The 18,853-nt window shown below is 48.2% G+C and overlaps 8 protein-coding genes across 8 annotated transcripts; 4 read left to right on the top strand and 4 right to left on the bottom strand.

Moving 5' to 3' along the window:
- Positions 1–43: 43 nt before the first annotated feature.
- On the top strand, positions 44–816 carry SPPG_06887 (uncharacterized protein). Its single transcript, XM_016755080.1, has one exon. It carries the CDS (start codon positions 99–101, stop codon positions 699–701), a length of 603 nt encoding a protein of 200 aa, XP_016605936.1. The 5' UTR covers positions 44–98; the 3' UTR covers positions 702–816.
- Positions 685–1,841, bottom strand: SPPG_06888 (uncharacterized protein). The gene is made up of 5 exons (XM_016755081.1): positions 1,721–1,841; positions 1,541–1,639; positions 1,396–1,470; positions 1,256–1,294; positions 685–1,187 (listed from the first exon to the last, which is right to left on the bottom strand). The coding sequence occupies exons 1-5, from the start codon at positions 1,737–1,739 to the stop codon at positions 805–807; spliced, it is 615 nt and encodes a 204-aa protein (XP_016605937.1). The 5' UTR covers positions 1,740–1,841; the 3' UTR covers positions 685–804.
- Positions 1,842–2,645: 804 nt separating this feature from the next.
- Positions 2,646–6,052, top strand: SPPG_06889 (uncharacterized protein; the record flags this gene model as incomplete). The annotated part of the gene is made up of 26 exons (XM_016755082.1): positions 2,646–2,792; positions 2,855–2,921; positions 3,000–3,084; positions 3,168–3,199; positions 3,265–3,331; positions 3,412–3,437; positions 3,510–3,541; positions 3,609–3,678; positions 3,751–3,849; positions 3,919–3,932; positions 3,993–4,023; positions 4,084–4,110; positions 4,177–4,229; positions 4,290–4,358; positions 4,423–4,521; positions 4,588–4,756; positions 4,815–4,958; positions 5,014–5,043; positions 5,108–5,175; positions 5,231–5,258; positions 5,321–5,380; positions 5,450–5,500; positions 5,577–5,611; positions 5,677–5,756; positions 5,861–5,866; positions 5,935–6,052. 26 exons carry the CDS (start codon positions 2,646–2,648, stop codon positions 6,050–6,052), a joined length of 1,707 nt encoding a protein of 568 aa, XP_016605938.1.
- Positions 6,053–6,314: 262 nt separating this feature from the next.
- Positions 6,315–9,512, top strand: SPPG_06890 (uncharacterized protein; the record flags this gene model as incomplete). The annotated part of the gene is made up of 3 exons (XM_016755083.1): positions 6,315–7,341; positions 7,408–9,046; positions 9,116–9,512. 3 exons carry the CDS (start codon positions 6,315–6,317, stop codon positions 9,510–9,512), a joined length of 3,063 nt encoding a protein of 1,020 aa, XP_016605939.1.
- Positions 9,487–10,934, bottom strand: SPPG_06891 (uncharacterized protein). The gene is made up of 5 exons (XM_016755084.1): positions 10,634–10,934; positions 10,483–10,526; positions 9,898–10,420; positions 9,754–9,830; positions 9,487–9,694 (listed from the first exon to the last, which is right to left on the bottom strand). Exons 1-5 carry the CDS (start codon positions 10,768–10,770, stop codon positions 9,657–9,659), a joined length of 819 nt encoding a protein of 272 aa, XP_016605940.1. The 5' UTR covers positions 10,771–10,934; the 3' UTR covers positions 9,487–9,656.
- Positions 10,935–11,055: 121 nt separating this feature from the next.
- SPPG_06892 (uncharacterized protein) lies at positions 11,056–13,166 on the top strand. Its single transcript, XM_016755085.1, has 2 exons — positions 11,056–12,058; positions 12,117–13,166. The coding sequence occupies exons 1-2, from the start codon at positions 11,380–11,382 to the stop codon at positions 12,995–12,997; spliced, it is 1,560 nt and encodes a 519-aa protein (XP_016605941.1). The 5' UTR covers positions 11,056–11,379; the 3' UTR covers positions 12,998–13,166.
- Positions 13,094–13,822, bottom strand: SPPG_06893 (uncharacterized protein; the record flags this gene model as incomplete). The annotated part of the gene is made up of 1 exon (XM_016755086.1): positions 13,094–13,822. The coding sequence occupies one exon, from the start codon at positions 13,820–13,822 to the stop codon at positions 13,094–13,096; it is 729 nt and encodes a 242-aa protein (XP_016605942.1).
- A 436-nt stretch (positions 13,823–14,258) lies between these two features.
- SPPG_06894 (chromatin-remodeling protein SPT16) lies at positions 14,259–18,420 on the bottom strand (the record flags this gene model as incomplete). The annotated part of the gene is made up of 17 exons (XM_016755087.1): positions 14,259–14,345; positions 14,457–14,570; positions 14,642–14,707; positions 14,767–14,896; positions 14,969–15,081; positions 15,154–15,324; positions 15,398–15,574; positions 15,633–15,748; positions 15,808–16,288; positions 16,345–16,533; positions 16,603–16,722; positions 16,786–16,888; positions 16,953–17,092; positions 17,160–17,324; positions 17,389–17,577; positions 17,650–18,294; positions 18,355–18,420. The coding sequence occupies 17 exons, from the start codon at positions 18,418–18,420 to the stop codon at positions 14,259–14,261; spliced, it is 3,072 nt and encodes a 1,023-aa protein (XP_016605943.1).
- Between the last annotated feature and the right edge of the window lie 433 nt (positions 18,421–18,853).

Below are 18,853 nucleotides of genomic sequence, written 5' to 3' on the forward strand. Positions count from 1 at the left end.
TCGCATAACTCCATTGCCAGGCAACCAGCGGCACAGTCTGGAGCAACTCAGACGAGCTTATCCCACGTCCATCTCAGCGATCTTCGTCAAATGCAAAAATGCCTGCAATACCGCTTGCAGTACAGCTGGGAACAGAAGCTTTGTCGATCCTCGCCCTTTATGGCGTTTACACTCAATCGCAGCACCACTTCCCCCCGGGCCCATATGGCCAAGTAATGGCCGGAGCAACGGCCGGTACCGCTCTTGCTTTAACCGCAATGCCCTTCAATACCCCTATTTTTCCCGAGACATCTGTCGAGCACCGCGCAGGACTACCCGGTCAAGGCTGGAGAAACGTGGCAAAGGCTGCTTCAGGCTATGCCTGCTTCTTTGCTGTTGCTGAGGGTCTTCGAACGGGAATCTATAAAGCTCGACTGGTAGACGCATCACGAACGGGAAGTCAGTTACCACCACGCAGTGAGGATCCGCAATGGCATTTGACGAATTTCTTTGCGGGAGGTGTAGCGGGATTGGCGTATCGTGCGGCGACGTTGCCCTTTTTCAAAGGGCCCTTGGAAAACCCACTGTTGACAAAGAGTGGCGTGGGGATTCTGATTGGCACATTTGTCGCAATGGGCAGTTTGATGACCGGCTTTGGTTGGGCAGATACCGCATTCAACTTGGAAGTGCATCCTGAAAAATGGGGCAAGGTTGAACATTGACACTTGAGCTTTTCCCACTTAGATAGTTGGCATGTACTATAGCTGCAGCGGGTGGAGCCCACTTTTACCCAAATTATATACATTACATGATTTCAAAGGGTTTTTACATTTCAGCTTTAACTCTCTTGACCATTTCGTCCGATTCTCCTTCATAAGGCCGTTTATTCAGACCATTTGGCTCACTGCCTGGACCGTGATGGGGACCGCCTGGACCTGGGGGCGCCCAGCCAGGAGGTGGGCCACCGGGGCCCCCTGGAGGAACGCCAAACGGCGGCGGGTGGGGAAACATTCCAGGCGGTGGTCGTGGGAAGCCTCCCGGAGGCTGTAGGGGGAATGGCCCTGGTCTACCGAACGGGGGAGGCCCTCCCGGTGGAAATCCGGGTGGAGGCATACCAGGGCCTCCAGGGAAGCCGGGACGGAATGGGGGCCCGAACGGAGGGCCTGGCCGTCCCATGAACGGTGGCCGCATACCGGGAGGTCCGTTCACTAAATGTGGCGCGTGTGGATTAACACAAAATCAAAATGGTAACGATATGAAAGAGGTGACAACATACTTGCAAAGGGACCACCCATTGGTGCCATCGTATTGAAATCTATATTCCAAAAGAATTGAATGATGTGCAGTTAGATAATCCACCTCATGCCCGACTCTCGAACGCAATGTCGCCATTCCAGTAAACAAGCTAGCATTTACCTGGAGCGCCTGGAAGTCCTGCGTATGCGGCAGTGAGTTTGTCGACTATCTGCTGTACGTGATCTTGGTCAAGGCCTGCATTGAGAATAGCCACATGTGTTAAGTCTTCCAGCCAATTTCGAAAATCATAACCGCAGCCAAGTACCTGAATAGTAGTTTTGCACGTGCATTCTGTGTTTCCAACCCGCATTATGTGCTTTTCGGACAGAGGGCGAGTCGTGGGTCAGGAAGATATCGCAGTAATCTACATTCCCAGTCAGTAAAAAATATATCAGAAAAGATGCCTGAAAAGAGAAATCGGCTCCTTCGCACAAGTCTAACTCACCACAATAGTATTTTGGCATCTTTTAAACGTCTATATGGGATCAATGCCAAGATGACGATCCCCGATCTCAGCTCTTGGAAGGCGAGTCAACCTCCTTCTTGCTTGCTGCTGGCGGTTGGATGTGTCATGCTGTCACGTGAGCACCATGGTTACCACAGCCAGTGCGTTGAACTGGATTCGGACTTTATCCTAAACTAGGATTCAATGTCGTTATTAGGTTCTCAGATGTGCTATTCGTACGGATCCTTTTCTTCACTAGCTGACAGCTGACGCTTTCCAGAGTATCAAAACTCATGGTCGAAAATCTTGCAACTTTATGGTCGATACTATGAACCATGACGAAGTGTTACAGGCAACAGGCGGTTTAAGTATCATGTCTTTGGAGTGTCTATAGGCGTCCATAGCTGTTTCTAGGCATTACTCTTCTTTTACGCCAAGGTGATCATGCCAAACTCATCACAACAAGATGCTGAAATGCTACAACTGGTGCTTCCAGAAGCCCTCTGCGCATGGAAGCGGAAGCCAACACACCGCTCATGTACGTAGGAGGAACCAAGAAGGAAACAATATCCATCTAACTCCCTTCAACAGGTCCATGTACTTGTGGTTGCGATTTGAATCGCGAGTTGTCGAGCAAGATGATCAACTAGGCTCCAACTGACAAAGCAGTAGGCTCAAGCCATCAATGCAATTTAGCCACAAAGAGTTTAATATATCACGTGTGCGCAGACCGTCACGCGAGTGACACACTGTTCGCGTCCGTCCACAACTGTCCCGTCTGCGCTCTCGCTGTTGTTGTTGTTGACCTTTTTGCTCAACGCCATTTCGTTTCCATCTCATCGGCATTACATTTGCACACTGCACCATATCATATTTTCCTTTGACCATGTCGCTCTCAATCTTGTTTCCGCGACCATATAGTCGAATGATTGCGTCATACGCATTTAGAAGGTCACCATCCTGTTGGCCGTTGTCTCAAGTTTCTGTTCAAAAGTCTAGAGGGCTTGCCAGTTTGGCCAATTTGGGTCCCATTATCGAGAACACAGTAGATGTAAACTCGCCCGAGTTCAAGGTTTGGTGTTTACGAATGCGTCTCAGGTTCAGTAACACACGCTCATAGCTTGTGGAATGTAGGAAAACGCTGCTGCCCAGGATGCTCTGGTAGAACAGCTTCGTCAAGAGGTGGACAAGATAAAACGAGGTATTCAGGAATTACCTCGCTGCACTTTGCTACATTGAAACCCGCAACATGCTTACGCGTTTACCTACGTTGGTAAAGGGGGCGGCGAAGAGGCACGCAAGAGACACCTTTCTCGAAAGAAGCTTCTCCCTCGCGACCGTATTGACACCTTGCTGGATCCAGGGTAAGTCTCGCTGGTGGCAAACATTGGAATCAATATCAAGTCGACCTGGACATGGACCGGCCTCCTTATGATTCTTCTATCAGGTCTCCTTTTCTGGAATTATCGCAATTTGCTGGTCAGTACGCAAACATAACATCCAATTGGAAAAGCATGTCGTGATATTCATTTTCCAACTCGTAGGGTACAAGCTCTACGACGACGATGTGCCGGCCGGCGGTATTATCACGGGTATTGGACGTGTAAGCGGGTATGTGCTCGTCGACCAAACAGCAGTGCTGTTACCAGCATGCATATCTAATCCATGTGTGTCCGAATTGATGTTCTCAGGGTAGAGTGTGTCATTGTTGCCAATGGTGAGGGATGACAACTCGATGGTTATCTTGAAACGTAATGACTAACGGACAGACACTGGATCACCTTGTTAGACTCGACTGTAAAAGGGGGAACCTACTATCCTGTACGTGTGCAAGCCTTGAGCCACCATGTCCCCATTACCCTGTCTAAACCTAACATGCTTTGCATAGATCACTGTCAAAAAACATCTCAGGGCTCAAGAGATCGCCAGAGAAAATAACTTGCCTTGCATTTACCTAGGTAAGCCGCTTGGACGTGTTGCATATTGTGCAGATGGTTCAAGCAGATTCTAAACCTTCCGATATCGAATAGTTGATTCTGGAGGTGCCAATTTGCCAAGACAGGCCGACGTTTTTCCAGATCGAGAACACTTTGGAAGAATCTTCTATAACCAGGCTACAATGTCGGGAGGTCGGTTGGACCATATATGGCGGACTTGACAAGACACTCTACTAACGATTCGTTATTCATTGTATGCAGCTGGAATCCCGCAGGTATGTTTATTACTGGTATAGTGGTGGCCAAGGACGTTTTCTGATGCCTTTTACATGCAGATCGCGATTGTACTAGGGTCATGCACTGCTGGTGAGCACGCTTCTCACTATATCCCGCTTGGGGGTTATAACAATTGATGTCTGTCTGCAGGAGGGGCATATGTGCCGGCTATGGCAGGTAATGCGGCGAACACTGCTAGGGTTTTCCGTCGCCCATCTGATTTCCCTTTCTCATGTTATGTAGACGAAAGTGTGATTGTCAAGAATCAAGGAACCATCTTCTTAGCAGGACCACCAGTACGCTCCATCCTTTCGTTTGATCTTTGTGGTGGATGACTAATTGAGCTTTCAATGCAGCTTGTCAAAGCCGCCACAGGAGAGGTGGTTTCTGGGGAAGAGCTGGGTGGTGCAGACTTGCACTGCAAGGTGGGTTTCAGTGCCATGTTCCCTGGAGATGTAGCTGTTGGAATTCTGACTCATTTGTTTGTAGACGTCAGGAGTTACAGATTACTATGCGCATTCCGATGAACATGCTTTGAATCTCGGACGGCAGATTGTAGCGAATTTGAATTATCAAAGAAATCCCAAGGTAACTGCCTCAACTCAGAATTAGTCAAGTAGCTTGTGTTTTTGTTTATTTTTATTCGCGTGGTAGGTCACATTAACTGAGCCTGAAGCACCCCTCTACCCGCCGTCTGAAATTGGTGGTATTGTTGGCGATAATCTTCGCAAGCCATTCGACATGAAACAGGTGATTGCCCGTATTGTCGACGGAAGCCGGTTCAGCGAATTCAAAGAATTTTATGGCACAAGCTTGATCACCGGTAACGACGGAATCCTTTGTTTATAGCACAGTAATCCGTCTCACTCATTGCTTTTTAGGTTTTGCGCGCATTCACGGTTTTCCCGTTGGAATTGTGGCCAACAATGGAATCCTTTTTTCAGAGTCCTCCTTGAAGGGGGCACATTTTGTTCAACTTTGCAGTCAGCGGAATATTCCGCTCGTTTTCCTGCAGAACATCACAGGTTTTTTCCAACATGAATTGGCAATGTAGAAACCGGTGCTCATATGTTGCTTTAGGATTCATGGTCGGAAAGAACGCTGAAGCTGGTGAGTACCCCGAGCGGCCCAATTTACTACAAGAAGGTTCACTTCATGGTCAATTGCTCCATAGGTGGCATTGCAAAGAATGGAGCAAAATTCGTGACGGCTGTCGCATGCGCAAACGTGCCCAAGTTTACGGTACGTTAAGAGAATGCATCAGCTTATGGCAATATTGACTGACATTGATAATTAGATTTTATGTGGAGGTTCCTTTGGTGCAGGTAAAGCCAGACTACATGTTAGAAAAGGGCATTCGGACACTTGAACTCTTATAACAACCCAGGCAATTACGGCATGTGTGGGCGTGCCTACAGTCCGCGATTCCTATGGACATGGCCTAATTGTAGGTTGACGTGCACGGATTGACATTTTACCTCAGTGACTGATCTCGAGCTCGTTTTACCGTTCATAGCCCGTATAAGCGTCATGGGAGGCGAACAAGCGGCCAATGTACTCGCGCAAGGTACCACTGCTCAATTCCAGCCTGGAAGATGCCTTTGTGCAGAGATTCCTGCTAACCACTTGTTCCTTGCACCCAGTTACTCGTGATAATAAAGAGAAGAAGGGACAAACGGTAACGTGGCTTTTTCCAACTGCTGCACTATATAGTGTACATCCTCTGAAGGCTCTTTTGTTTAGTGGTCTGCTGAGGACGAGGAGGCATTTAAAAGGCCTATTCGTGACCGTTACGAAGCGGAAGGACATCCTTACTTTGCAAGGTACGTTTCGCTTTGCTTTTTAGTGACGCGGAGAAAAGAATCCGCAATTGGATCCCAAAACTGATGATCAAATCTGTCTCCCATCTCGTCAAAACAATTTGCAGTGCCAGGTATATGTTCTCCAATGACTTTTATTTATGATCGATAAGCAATAGCATAACGCAGCAATTCTCAACAGGTTATGGGACGACGGCATTATTACGCCTTCATCCACCCGTGATGTTTTGGGGTTGGGGCTGAGTGTCGCACTGGGTTCACATGTTGGAGGAACCCGCTTTGGGGTGTTTAGAATGTAGAATGACAAACCGTTTACAAGTAGATGGACTATCCGATAGTCTGCATTCTTGTCGTTTTCCACGGCCGTGGGTGTTCAAAAAAAAAAGTGTTCCAAAAGACGAAACTCTCCGCCCGTTCAAAGGTGGCACAGGCAAAAACCGTAAGTTCTTTGGCATCAGAAGGGTCGCGTTTTAGAAATTGTTGAACCGCGCACTTGCTGGAGGGGCTGGGTGTGAAATCTTTGGGACTTGCCCCATTTCGACCAAACGATTTCAAGAGACAATGGGGGGCAAGAAAACAGACGAGCGAAAAGTCAAGGACAAGAAGCGTTCTTTTTTCAAGTCTATATTTGGTCACAACACCTCATCAACGTCACCCTCACTCGCCAATTCACCACCTGCTGATTCTCCACTGTCACTTGGCCCCAAACCAACATATGGACAGCAACGGCCTCAGTCGTATCAACCCGGTAAGCCGAATATCCGACGAACAGACGACTTTAATGCTCCACCGCAAGACTCAGTAAGACCCGGTGCATGGAACCCGCCACAGCAGCTCCTCAGCCAGCCTGAAAAAGGAGTCCACAAATCTCGAAGCCATGGGGAGCTAGCACCTTTCGGAGACAGCGGACGGGTGTCGCGGGGGCCTTCCACAAAGTCTGAGCCCCCTCCTGGGCTTATGGAGAGCACCCGTCCACTTGGTTTGCCTGTTCTTGTGCATTCTGGGAAAGACGATTCTGGAGTGTCATTAGAACTCTATTTCGAGGAACATTGTCCCTCTGTACCATCACCACCGTCCTCCAGCCCCACAACTCCCATCGCCAACACTCACACCCCTGTCCTCCGCATCGCGGCCACCTCCTCCCGGTTGAACGGAATACTCCGGATCACAAACACTCGGAAAGACTTTGTAAGCTCACGCCTCAGTATTGTTCTGTTTACAGGACAGGGTCGAACGGGCTTGAGTGTCATGGACCCGGAGGCACCATCTGCAGCTGGACTGCACACTCGACCGATCGCGAGAAGTGCGGCATATGTTTGGAAAGAGCCGGTGCAAGTAGGAGTCGGAACTCACGACTTTCCGTTTACACTGCCACTGTCAACTGGCCTGCCACAAACATTACAGACCTTCTCTCCCGGACATGCGAACCGCCTTGACGTTAGTCATGTGCTGTTTGTTAAACTCCGGCGTAGTGAGCAGCCTCATATGGTGTGCCGAACCGATTTGGGAATTCAGAGATGTGCCCCAGAGGACCGTCGGGTCGTGAGTGAGCGGCGAATGAGGACTGAGACAGGTGTCATCGCTGACGGTGAGTTCTTGACATTGACGGGGGTTTTCTTTCCATTGCTCATTTCCTTTTTCTTCTGGGTGGTAGGGCTCATCATGTTCCGAGCGGAAGCTGTAGATATCTGTGATGTGGATAATCCTTTCATGGAAGCGCACTTCCAAGCTACTCGAAGTAGTGCCCCCGATAATTGCGTCATAATAGAAGCAGTCGAGTGTCAGTGGAGGGAGAAGATCTTTATGCGGAGCAGCGGACCTGGAAATTTTACGCGGCTAGACAGACCTCTCCATACACCCCTTCGCCGTCACCTCTCTCATAGTGCACCCGATGCTCTATTGCGTTTTACACCATCGTTGAGTGTCCTGGTGCAACCCGATGGAGACTTTGATAGTATCAAAGTTTCCCACGAGCTTACATTTACCGTCGATTACTTCACAACGCCATTGGATGTCGAGCCAAAGAAAGAGATGGTAATTTTGCCGGCGCGGTTCTTGGCGCTGTTTGGAAAGCCGACGGACACCTCTACTCCTGTGAACCACTTTTTGCGGGAAAGATTAAACTCACAAGGAGCATTGATGGGCCCCCAGATTCTTCCGGCTAGCGTGCAGGATCAGACATCCGGACGAATTGACCTGGACAGAGGCATGCAACAATTGAGCATTGCGCCCCCCGTTAGTCTGCCTCAACCTGCGATGTCTCAGCCCGCGCCGAGGTCACAACCCGTGGCTGGGGAACGGTATCGGTCACAGCATTCGTTTCAAGCGACAGAAGCGGACGAGATTACACTGTCAGAGGGAGACGTGGTGATTATCTGGGAATCGTTCGACGATGGATGGGCGTCAGGACAAAACTTGACAACGGCGGCCTCTGGTTTCTTCCCCTTGAATGCCTTAGGGGAGGATGCGTGGAAGAAATCGGAAGCATTTGCTGCAGGCCTCCTTGCACCTCCCTTGGAGAATGGTGGAAAGTTGACTGTATGTCGACGAAAGACATCCAAATACTCCAATCCGCTGAGACAGGCAGATCTATTTGGCGGAGCTGAGGCGAATGCAGAGTATGAAAGACTCAGAGCTGGGAAGCCAAGGGGTGGATTGGATTCCGGTGTAAGCCAATTAGGAGAGAGCGCACAGAGAAACAAAAACGACCTCATTGCCCCCAGTGCCGAAATCCCATCATCGGGTGAACCTCTAGGTTTGCAAATATCAGTGCCCAGTAGCTCACAAGCCTATTCTTCTGTTCCATCAACATTTTATGAACCTCCTTATCAACCCACACCTACCTATTCGTCATCATCAACCCCGTATGGCCAACAGAGCGCAGCGTACGCAGACCCTATTCACCCAAGCACCCCCCCAATTCTCGATCCACGTTTACGACCCATGTCTTCCATCGCAGCGTTACCGCCCTGGGATGCTGCCACCCGAACAGATCCAGGTACTTCCATTCCCCGGCAACGCCCTAGGACGCCGAAAGGTCCCCGAGGACCCGCACCTCTCCGATCTTTCTCGCTTGACGATATGGAGGAAGACGGTAAAGATGAGCAAAGCAAGCTGGAGTCAACGATGCTGTCATCCAGCATACCTTCCTCTGGGTTTCCCAATAGTGCGGCGAGTGTTGGCGGCATGGGGATCGCCGGAGACGTTCGACCAAAGTTTCAGGTCGTGCGAGGATTTGTCCCGCAGCAAAAGGGGCAAGTGGAAGTACGTTATGGAAATGTGGTGGTAGTAGAGTAAGTGTTCATTGCTTGAATGATGTGGATTCATGGACATGCGTCTTATATAACTTGCGTTTGTCATAGGGAATCATATGCCAATGGCTGGTGCTTAGGAACGAATCTTGCCACAGGTCAAAGAGGTCGATTTCCTACTAGCGCTTTGGATATTCAGCCTCGATCCTCTACTCCGCTTGCTCCCGTCAGTGACCCGTCATACGGCGTAGGTTACGGGTATGGTCAGAGCGGTATGGGTTACTCATATACTCCTGCGTATGTCGCACCGCAAATACCGGGGGTCGCAGGATATGCAGGTGTGGGAACACCGCAACCATCTGTAGGAGCAAGCAGACCAGTAGAGGGCAATAGTCTTCAGCAACAGATGATGAAGAAATTGGATGAAGATCTGTTGAAGGGTCAAATTGACCCTAGAGACTACCTAGCAAGACGAGACGAAATTATGCGGATGGGTATGGCGCATTAGTTTGCAGATGAAGCGAATGATCACTTGTACATAAAGTAAATCCTATCGTAGCTAGTTTAGTATTGCAATTCTCATATTTCATACTTGCAATAAAAGCAATGTTTATATTTTGCTATGCAAACCCATCTCCTACAACAATAAAGCTTAAAAGGCCTTTTTCTTCTCGTCCATAGAAAGACCACCTGAAGATAGGACTAATTAGTACACGCATGTCCTAAACCCTACCCTCATTGGCTCTTACCTGGGCCCATGTTTGTCAACAACAGCAGCCCTCCCATGATCGACAGAGTCTGGAAGAAATCGTACTTCAAGAAATCACTACATCGAATTTTGTTTTTTGCGTGAGTGGTTCATCTGAGAACATCCGAGAAACATGAAATCCTACCGTTGAGGATGGTTGTGATGTAGGTTCCACCAGTTGTTGAGGACAACATTGCTGATGGAGAGGAAGGTCACCAACATCCATGCAGACCACTTTGCTTTGAACCCGACCACGATCATGACACATCCGACAAGCGCCACAATGGAGACAGCAACACGAAGCGCTGAGAATTCTCCAACCAGGATGAAACTCAAGAAGAGGAACACGAGAAGGATACGCCCAAACAATTGCAGGTAGGTCGCCTTGTTCGTTTCACTGAGAGAAGGTAGTCCCGCAAATATAGTTCTGCGCTTTGCAGACATGGACTCTGCCAACAACATGAGCAATCCACCCGCCACAGACACATTGCGGAAAAAGAAGGTCGCATCAAAGAGTAACCCGTATCCGAGGGACTGGGATATGATCACCAAAAATAGAGCTGGGACTGCATACTCTGTGTTTTTTCTGGCGATTGCGGCAATAGATCCCACCAACATGACCAAAACGTTCAATCCAAGAAAGAGCTCGGCAGTGAAGAATGGAAAGTCTGCAAGAGTTACAACAGTGAGCGTTCTATTCGAATCATCTGCGTGAACTCGGTATGCTTACTCCTATGCTTTTGTAGGAACCACAACTGGTCTGACCATTGGGTGCTGCGTGATAGAAAGATATTTCAGTTCTTTTATCGTGAAATGAACACACCCGTAATGATCGCAATGAGACATGCAAGCCAAGCGATGCATTATTTGTCAGTCCTCACCATATCCGCAAAGAGTCTTCCAAAAACGTTACAACCAAAAGAAATCGCGCAATTCCAGGTAGCCAAGGTTTAAGTGGGCTTCCTACAGTGTCGAGAACCTGCTCAAACTTGTCCGTATAACTCTTGACGGCTTCCATGTTCCGTTGCGCCTTTCCTTGGATGGTTCAAAAACTTTTCGAGACACGGCTACGACACCTGAGCAACGAGCCTTTTTTTTCGTTGCCGTCTTGGGAACAAGATGGAAATAACTGTTCCAACACGATCAACAAGCAAAATGAGGGCGAGAAAAACGCTCACCGCTGGGCTGATCGCCGTCACACCAACTGCGTCCACGTGTTTTTGACACATTCTCAGCCCTCGATCCATTAAGACAAATAAGGAAAAATGACGGTTGCTGCTCGCCCCCCCGCTTCGAGAAGGAGATGGGTTTTGAGGGTTGTGCGCAGCGGACAAGGGGCGTTGGAAGAAGAGCTTGCTTTTTGGCCGTGATCCCATTTGATTGGGAGTTTGACGGGAATCGTTAAAGTAAAAGTAGGGGGGGAACACTCTGCAAAAGTGTCGAATTGCAGAGGGTGGAAGGTTTTGTAGAGCTGGACAGGCGTTTCGTTGTGAAAGCCACATTTGAAGGGCCTGTCGTTGACCTTGCACGCCACGTTCGAGTACCAACTTTGGTACCTTGACCGCTCCCCGTCAAACTCGGGTTGCGCCTTTTCCACATTGTCATCAAGTGCAAGTGGTCGTTAGACATGGATAGAATGAGTTACCCCCGGTCGAGAGGAGGTCGACCCGCATGGAGCATCTCATTGCTGTTGGCGAACCCTCGAATCCGCTGGTCCCTATTGGCAGCAGTATTCTTGTTAGTAATGTACATGGCTAGTACATCCCTGAGTTCAGACCTGGAGCAGCAGCGGAGCATGCGGTCGTCCGAGTTGGGACTTCAGGACGGACTCAACGAGGACGTGACCGTGGTGGACCCGAAGAAGCTCGACGAGCACAGAAATGTGCCGCCGGTAGCTGTGCAAAACGTCAAAGATGAACCTGTCACCGGAGTAACAAACAAAATTGTACCGGATCCATCGGCACCGGTCGCTAAGAATGGTGCAGAAGAGCAGGGCCTTATATCTCGAAACCAAACAAGACCGAAATCGAAAAATACTGTCGTTAAGCCCAAGCCGCAAGGGAGCGACTCGGCGATTAACCCAAGGTTTGATAACATTGCGGTCGCATTAAAGACTGGAAAAGACGTTGCACTCCAAAGAACGCCAATTCAAATTATGACGTACCTTCAAGCCGTTCGCAATCTAATTCTTATTGGGGACGGCGAAATCTCCGTCGGTGATATGCCTATGGTCGATGTTATTAGCCAACTATTCAAGCCGCGAAATATAGAAACTACTGCGGAACGACTTAAGCGAGAGCAAGAAGGTAAGTCTGACCATTCATGTTTCCTGAACATCTCCCTCTGATACCTACCTTTTTTCAGAAAAACGGCTTCAGAATATTGATATCAAGTCTACTCCTCCGAAAGGGGAAGCCGTGACAGTGGATGAACAGTCAGAAGGTTGGCGATCGGATGGTCACAAAAATCTTCCAGGATTCCGTGAGCTCTGGACCCATTTTCCAGACGCTGACTGGTTTGTCATGATCGACGATGACACTTATGTCTTCTTCGACAATCTAGCCGATATACTGAAAGAGTACGATCCAAAAGAAGTATATTACATAGGGGCGAAGAATATGTTTATCGGGTGTGATGGTGTTAAGAATTGGGGGGAGGGCCCATATTTTGCGCATGGAGGAAGTGGAATCGTTCTGTCAAGAGGCGCAATGAAAGTCATGATGGCCGGATTGGACGCATGTATTGAGCAGTACAAAACATGCTGGGCTGGAGATGTACGGACCGCTCTTTGCCTACGCGACCAAGGCATTTTGTTGACGTCCCCTGGAGGGTTCCACAAAGATCCACCAAATGACGAATTCGGGTTCCCGCGGGATCCTTGCCAGCGCCCAGCAACATTCCATCATCTGCTGGTCAAGCAAATTCAACGGTTATACGACCTTGAGCGAAAACGGCAAGCTGAGACGGGGACTGGACGAGTCACGTTTGCGGATATCTACTATGATTGGCACAACCCCACCGAAGCGCTGGAAGCGAATATTGACCGCAAAGGTTCAGACTTCCTCAATATCAGAGTCGTCAGTGCCGAGGCATGCAATCGACTATGTAGAAGGCAACCAGAGTGTCTGTCCTTTGTTTTCGACGGAACCAAGTGTTGGCTCAAGAACCAGATTCCCCCACCTGTGGAAGGTATTGGTTTTATATCGGGAATTATACCCGATCGCTACCGCTGCACGGCACCGTGATTAGAGGGGTCGTTATAAGTAATCACTCATTATAAGCCGAATCTGCTGCAGGAGATTAGAGTAGGGTTGTTACAGAAGCGGTGGAAAAGCATTTGTTTATTTATATACATTTTCAACCTCATCATTATCTCCATGGTTGGCCGATGACACCACTCTAACCTCAATACCATCCAATAAACCATACAGTCGCTGATGATCATGTATCCAATGAAATAATGCAGACCCAGCCGCCATCTGCGCTCCAAACGAGTTGAGTTCGATCGGCTCTACCCGTGCCGAAGACCAAACTTGTTCGTCCTCACTCTTCACTAGAGATACATGAACATCCAATACATAGCATTCTGGCATGTTTTTGTCAGCATTTTGCGCCCTTTGATTGAGTTCGCTGACAAGTGTCTCAACATCAGCGACGATTTCTTGAAGCATACGTTCTCGCGACGGGTCTGCCCACCCAAGATCCTCCTTCCATTTGTACTGACTCAACGCAACAAGGCGTCGTTGTGCGATGAAGGCGCGGAACTCGTTGGTCTCGTCAAATGGCTTCCAAGGGAGCAAATGCAAGTATGTTCCAACCCTCTGTTCGGTGCTGCGGAGGACTCGCTTTAATGCCTGCCCCACCCGTTTACTCGTACACAAGGCTTTCACAACTTCGTGTGCCGTTGTAAATGGCCCAACTCCACCAACGCCATCCTTTGTACTGCATTCGTCTAAGCGCACAAAGTATTCAGGTGAACTTGCGGTTACACGCTGTGGGAGACGAATTTTGGCTGTTACTTCTTCGTCAATATCCTGTGCAATACTGGCAGGAATCCGCCCCGTGAACATGGCAGTTTGGCAGGCTTCCAAAATCAAGCTGCAGTCTCTGCGACTTAGCCATACGCTGTGTCCTCCAACGCCAAGCTTCAAGATATCTTTCCAATTTGAATAACGAGTTATTTGAACTATTTCGTCGTACTGCGTTGGGGTGAGAAGGGGCTCATCCCATGGTATGTCCGAATGATTGTTGGAGTTGAAATTAGACTCATCCTTTTCAATTTCGGATATGGGTACATGTCTAATCGATATTTTATCCATTTGCCCAGCAACGTTGAGACTGAAAACGTACGCGTCGCATCAAGCGCAACAGACTATAGTGATTGATGATGCAATTGCTCATTTTCATCAAATGGTCTGCAAAGCTACCTAACCTATGACCGTATCATAGCATCTACAACATACTATATACAAACAATCTGCTGGACCACAGATAACCCATAATATCTTATTTCCTTTTTTTGGCAGGTCGCCGATCGTCATCAGCTGCACGCTTCTTACTTGAACCATTTTCTGCACCCTTCATGGAGTCCGCCTGCAAATATATGTCATAAACGTGAAGGATTAGCTTGGAATCCAGTCTGCCCCTTGCCATCCCTTTTGAGCTGGCAAGCGCCCTTTGTAAGGTTAACGATAGAGAATGTACCTTTGCGGCCTTCCTCTCTAGTTCATCCCAATCTTCCCCTTCCGATTCGTCTTCTGAGCCGCTATAATCCGATGCAGATCCTTCTCCCTCAGAAGCATATTCTTCACTGTCATCCTGTTCATTGGGAGACAAGCGTTTTCGTCAAAATTGACAAGCACAAAGCAATCCCGATGTTTAGCACTTACGTCACTTTCTTCGAAATCGCTCTCATCCATTTCAAATTCACTAACTTCGTCCTCACTAGCCTCATCCTGTTTACACATGGTAAGGAGCCCAGCTTACGTCGAAAATCATTCACGTCGTTTCCTACCTCGGAGTCGGGTTGTAAAATGATCCAACCACCCGCATCAAAGAAACCCACAGGATCTTGATTGATTGTTTTCATGATTTGAGGCCACACCAAGTTCGCGGGACCCTCGCTGAACGGGATGTCGCACGAGCTATTTGGTGAAGAAGTCCGTCAGCTACATTGCTACGTCTGTCCAGCGCTGGAAGCAACAGCGGGTACATACTCGAGCCATTCCTTCACATTCTCCAATTGTTTTACGGGAACTGTGGTTATATGTGTGACTGGCCGAGTGTAGTCCTTATACACAAAGACCATATCGAAGTTTTTGAGCCCAAACTGCAAATAGAATAATCAAAAGATTCAATATCTACCCTCATGACAAATATCAGATCAACACAACCCACTCACCTGGACCCTCTCCAAGTGACAGAGCTCCACTTCCGCCAAAGTAATAACCAAGTTCGGCACATCGGTGAGGTGGACCAAACATTCATTTGTAGGTTGCAGGAGGACCAGCTGTCGACTGAAAACACCGTGGAACCCAAGATCCCGATATGGCATATCCACATCAATACGGCTCTAATCGGTGGAAGAGCATCATCAACACACCATGTACCCACGGGAACAGCACAAGTACAACATCAATACGTACGGCATCTTGAATTTTCTCGGCAAAAGTCTTAAACTCTTTATTTAAGGCTGCCCGTCGCCTCCGCTCTTCCTGTTCCATTGCAAGTTCATCTTCGTCACCATAGTTGGGACGACGTCTATTTCGACCGCCCGTCTCATCGTACCCTGCATCTGACACTTCACGATAGAATTGAACGTCCTAGATTCCCAGAGTCAATGAGATGTCCCATAGAAACAGTGCGATGTGCATGACACACCTTCGTTTTTCGCTTCCCTATCATAATTGGGTTTTTCAGATGCACGTGTAAGATCACGATAAGCTCATGATCACAAGGTTGGAATATCAGATGTTTGATGTTGGAAAACAGCACATCTGCAGTGGCAAAATTGCTGTAGTCGAGGTAATGACAAACGTCACAGTAAACGCCTTACCGATACTCTGACCGCTCTTCAGTTGTGATTGGTAGCGAATACCATTCGTATGTATTTCCAAATCTCCTGGGAAACGCTTGTCAACTTGCGGCCGAACAAAAACTTCCGGCAATCGCAAGGGACGCCGGCCCCTGACTTCAACCAGTCTGTCCTGCTCAACGAGACCAGCTTTTTCTTTGCGTTCCGCGTCTCTCTTAGCGGTTTCCTTCTTTAAGTCGTTAATTTGACGGAAAATCTCAGCAAATCGTCCAATATCGCTGCTGCGAAAAGTAAGCGCACGGATGAAGGTTGCGTTTGGATTCTCAAAAGGCGTTCCGACATCCTTCTTTCCGGCTTGTCCAGGAGTGACAAAATTGAAACGAAGGTAGAGATAATCCTGCTCCTCGCTCTTGCTGACGTTTTTCAGTGTGGACACATGGAATGGTACTGGTTGCCCGTATATCGGGAGTATGATGGACTCATTTCGGGCATCTACAACAATCTATGGAACTAAAATCAGGCAAAGTTTCACTTGTCCCTTAAACGAAACTATCTCACCTTCAAGTCTTGGACTTGTTTAGGTAATTGAGATTCCGCTTTGTAACTGGCGAACTTTCGGAAAACTTCTTTTTGCTCCCCGGCGGCACCACCATTGTCATCGGCGAATCGTCGCAGACCCTCCTCGTGCATTCGATTATGCAATATCCGCTGATGTTCCGCACGCTTTGCCTCATTTTCTGCCTTGTCCTTTAAGATAGAATTAGTATGCTGCTCACAAGAAACGGAGCCCAACCGAAATACGCGGTGATTGCATACCTGATCGTCACGCAATCGCTTCCCTTTTCGTTCGGGAAGCACCGGTGCCGGTTTTTTGCTTCGCGGAGTATCGCCATTCGCCTTTGGTTCAGATTTGACCACCTTTTCATCATCCTCATCCTAATGAAGCGGGTTCAGGACGACTTAGCATTACGGAGCATGGTGTTGAGTCGTTATTATTACCTGAAATTCGAATGAAACTTCTTCAATGTTCTTCTTCACGTCCGTCAGAACAGTGGGATATGTGGTGGTGACCACAACCGTATCGGTGATTAGCAGAGCGTATCTGCATTCCCATTGTAAGTGATCAATTTCCTTGCAATGCAGAACAGCTACTCCGAAGCACTCACGTTCGGTTGCGGGGATCTTTCGACGCTGAGTTCTCGAGATTTTGAAAGCCAAGAACAAGATTAAACACCATTCCTGATTTCAATTTTGCTGTGTGCTTTGGCGACAAGGTATACGTGGACTCTCGAAATTCAATACCCGTCTTCATTACGAATAATGTTAGCTGCTACAGCTTAATGTGCGAAATGAAACGACGAAGCGCCACGTACACTCCATCCACAGTTTTTCAGAAAATTATCTTTTAAATCGGGCCGCTTCTTCTCAATATAGGATATCGCAGCACTATAAACGTCCTTACAAGCTACCCCTTCCTTGATCGAGTTTAGTACGTGTTCCTGCAACTCCACAAGAAAGTTGTAGTTTTTTTCCTTTCCCTAGAACAGATATAACGGATATGAGAACACTAGCCATTCATAGCGTCCTAACGGGGACAACCACCTTCTCCGGATTCATCAAATACGTTCGCGCGACATTGGAACAATATGAGCGGTACCGAATTCCCAACGAGCACACAATAGTTCCTTCATGCAGCGAATCATTATTGCTCATTGCACTTGCTCGCAAATCGTATTTGCCTCCACTTTGTATGATTGGGGGATAGCACCAATCAGCCAGGTCATATTGCACCTGCAGTTGAACCAAAATCAGATGTTTGTTTGCCAGAGTTGTGAAAGAGATTGCAGAATGACTGGAACTCACGTCGGCTGGGAGTTTATATTTCTTCCTAAGGTCTTCATCGCTCAGCAAATTCTCCATGCTGGTAGACATTTGCTCGTGTTTGACCTTCTTCCCTTCGTCTATGATCTCCATCATTTCTGACACGAAATATTTTTTCAGAATCAAAGCGCTAAGCCTCGAGGCCTGCCGCACTGTTCGAACTTCATCCTCATCTTTGACCGCCAGCACAGAGGCAACCCCCCCGGACACATCCACCTGGTCAAATTTTCCAGCTTTTTTGATAGCTTCTTTCCATTCGGCAACCAGCTTTCCTTGATATCGATCCTTTGCGAAGACACCAATCTTTTTACCGTCGTAACTCTTGCTGATAATATCCAGCAACTGAGTGCACGCTGCCTTATTTTGTGCATCATCTTTAGTTCGTTTAACTATTTCTATCTGGAGACTTGTTTTCTTGGCAAGCGGCTCAATGTATCGTGCTTTCTTCTCGCTGGTATGGAAAACAACTTTGTCCGACGTGACAATCACCAGCGTCTCGGTGAACTCATAACCAAGCAGCCATGTTTGCACTGCACTGCCTTTCTGGTAAGGCGCATCCTCTTCTGCCGCTCCTACAAGAATCGCCAGTGCATCTGACTTCCCCCAGTCCTCAGAATCTCTCGCGAGCTGAACACGCTTGTGCATGAGCATCGACCTCACCATCATCCAAACTTTGTAAAATCCTACCTTCCATGCCCGAACAAGCGCCCCGATTCGCTTCTCAAAAGCGTCAGCGTCGAGCACAATTGACATTGGAGAATAATCGCCTCAGTGCCAGGAAGCTTTACATTCCAAGTAGAAGATCGTGCGAGCCCATGCTAGCTTTGGCCTAACTGACTGTGCCACCATCCGGACGTATTGCTATAGCAACAAGATATTGTATATTCAGATGGACAAACGACTGTGTGAGTTTGCTAACAAAGTGCAGCGGGGAGCGCCAAAGTCCAGCCAAAGGGGACCTCAGTACGGAATATGGCCCAATCATCCTTGCTTTTTTTGCGTATGGCCGATATTATAGTGCCGACCTATGTACAAGCAACATTTAAGCCCTACCCAAAGTGAGACCCAGAGACATCAAGAGCCCGCGAAGAAACGTGAAAACTGCCGGAAGGAACGGCCTAGCGATGAAAATGAGGCATCAGGTACATAAGATCCGCAACTTCTTATGGACAAAGTCAACTCACCC

The sequence above is a fragment of the Spizellomyces punctatus genome (genome assembly GCF_000182565.1).
Source record: "Spizellomyces punctatus DAOM BR117 chromosome Unknown supercont1.13, whole genome shotgun sequence".
Lineage (NCBI taxonomy): Eukaryota > Fungi > Chytridiomycota > Chytridiomycetes > Spizellomycetales > Spizellomycetaceae > Spizellomyces > Spizellomyces punctatus.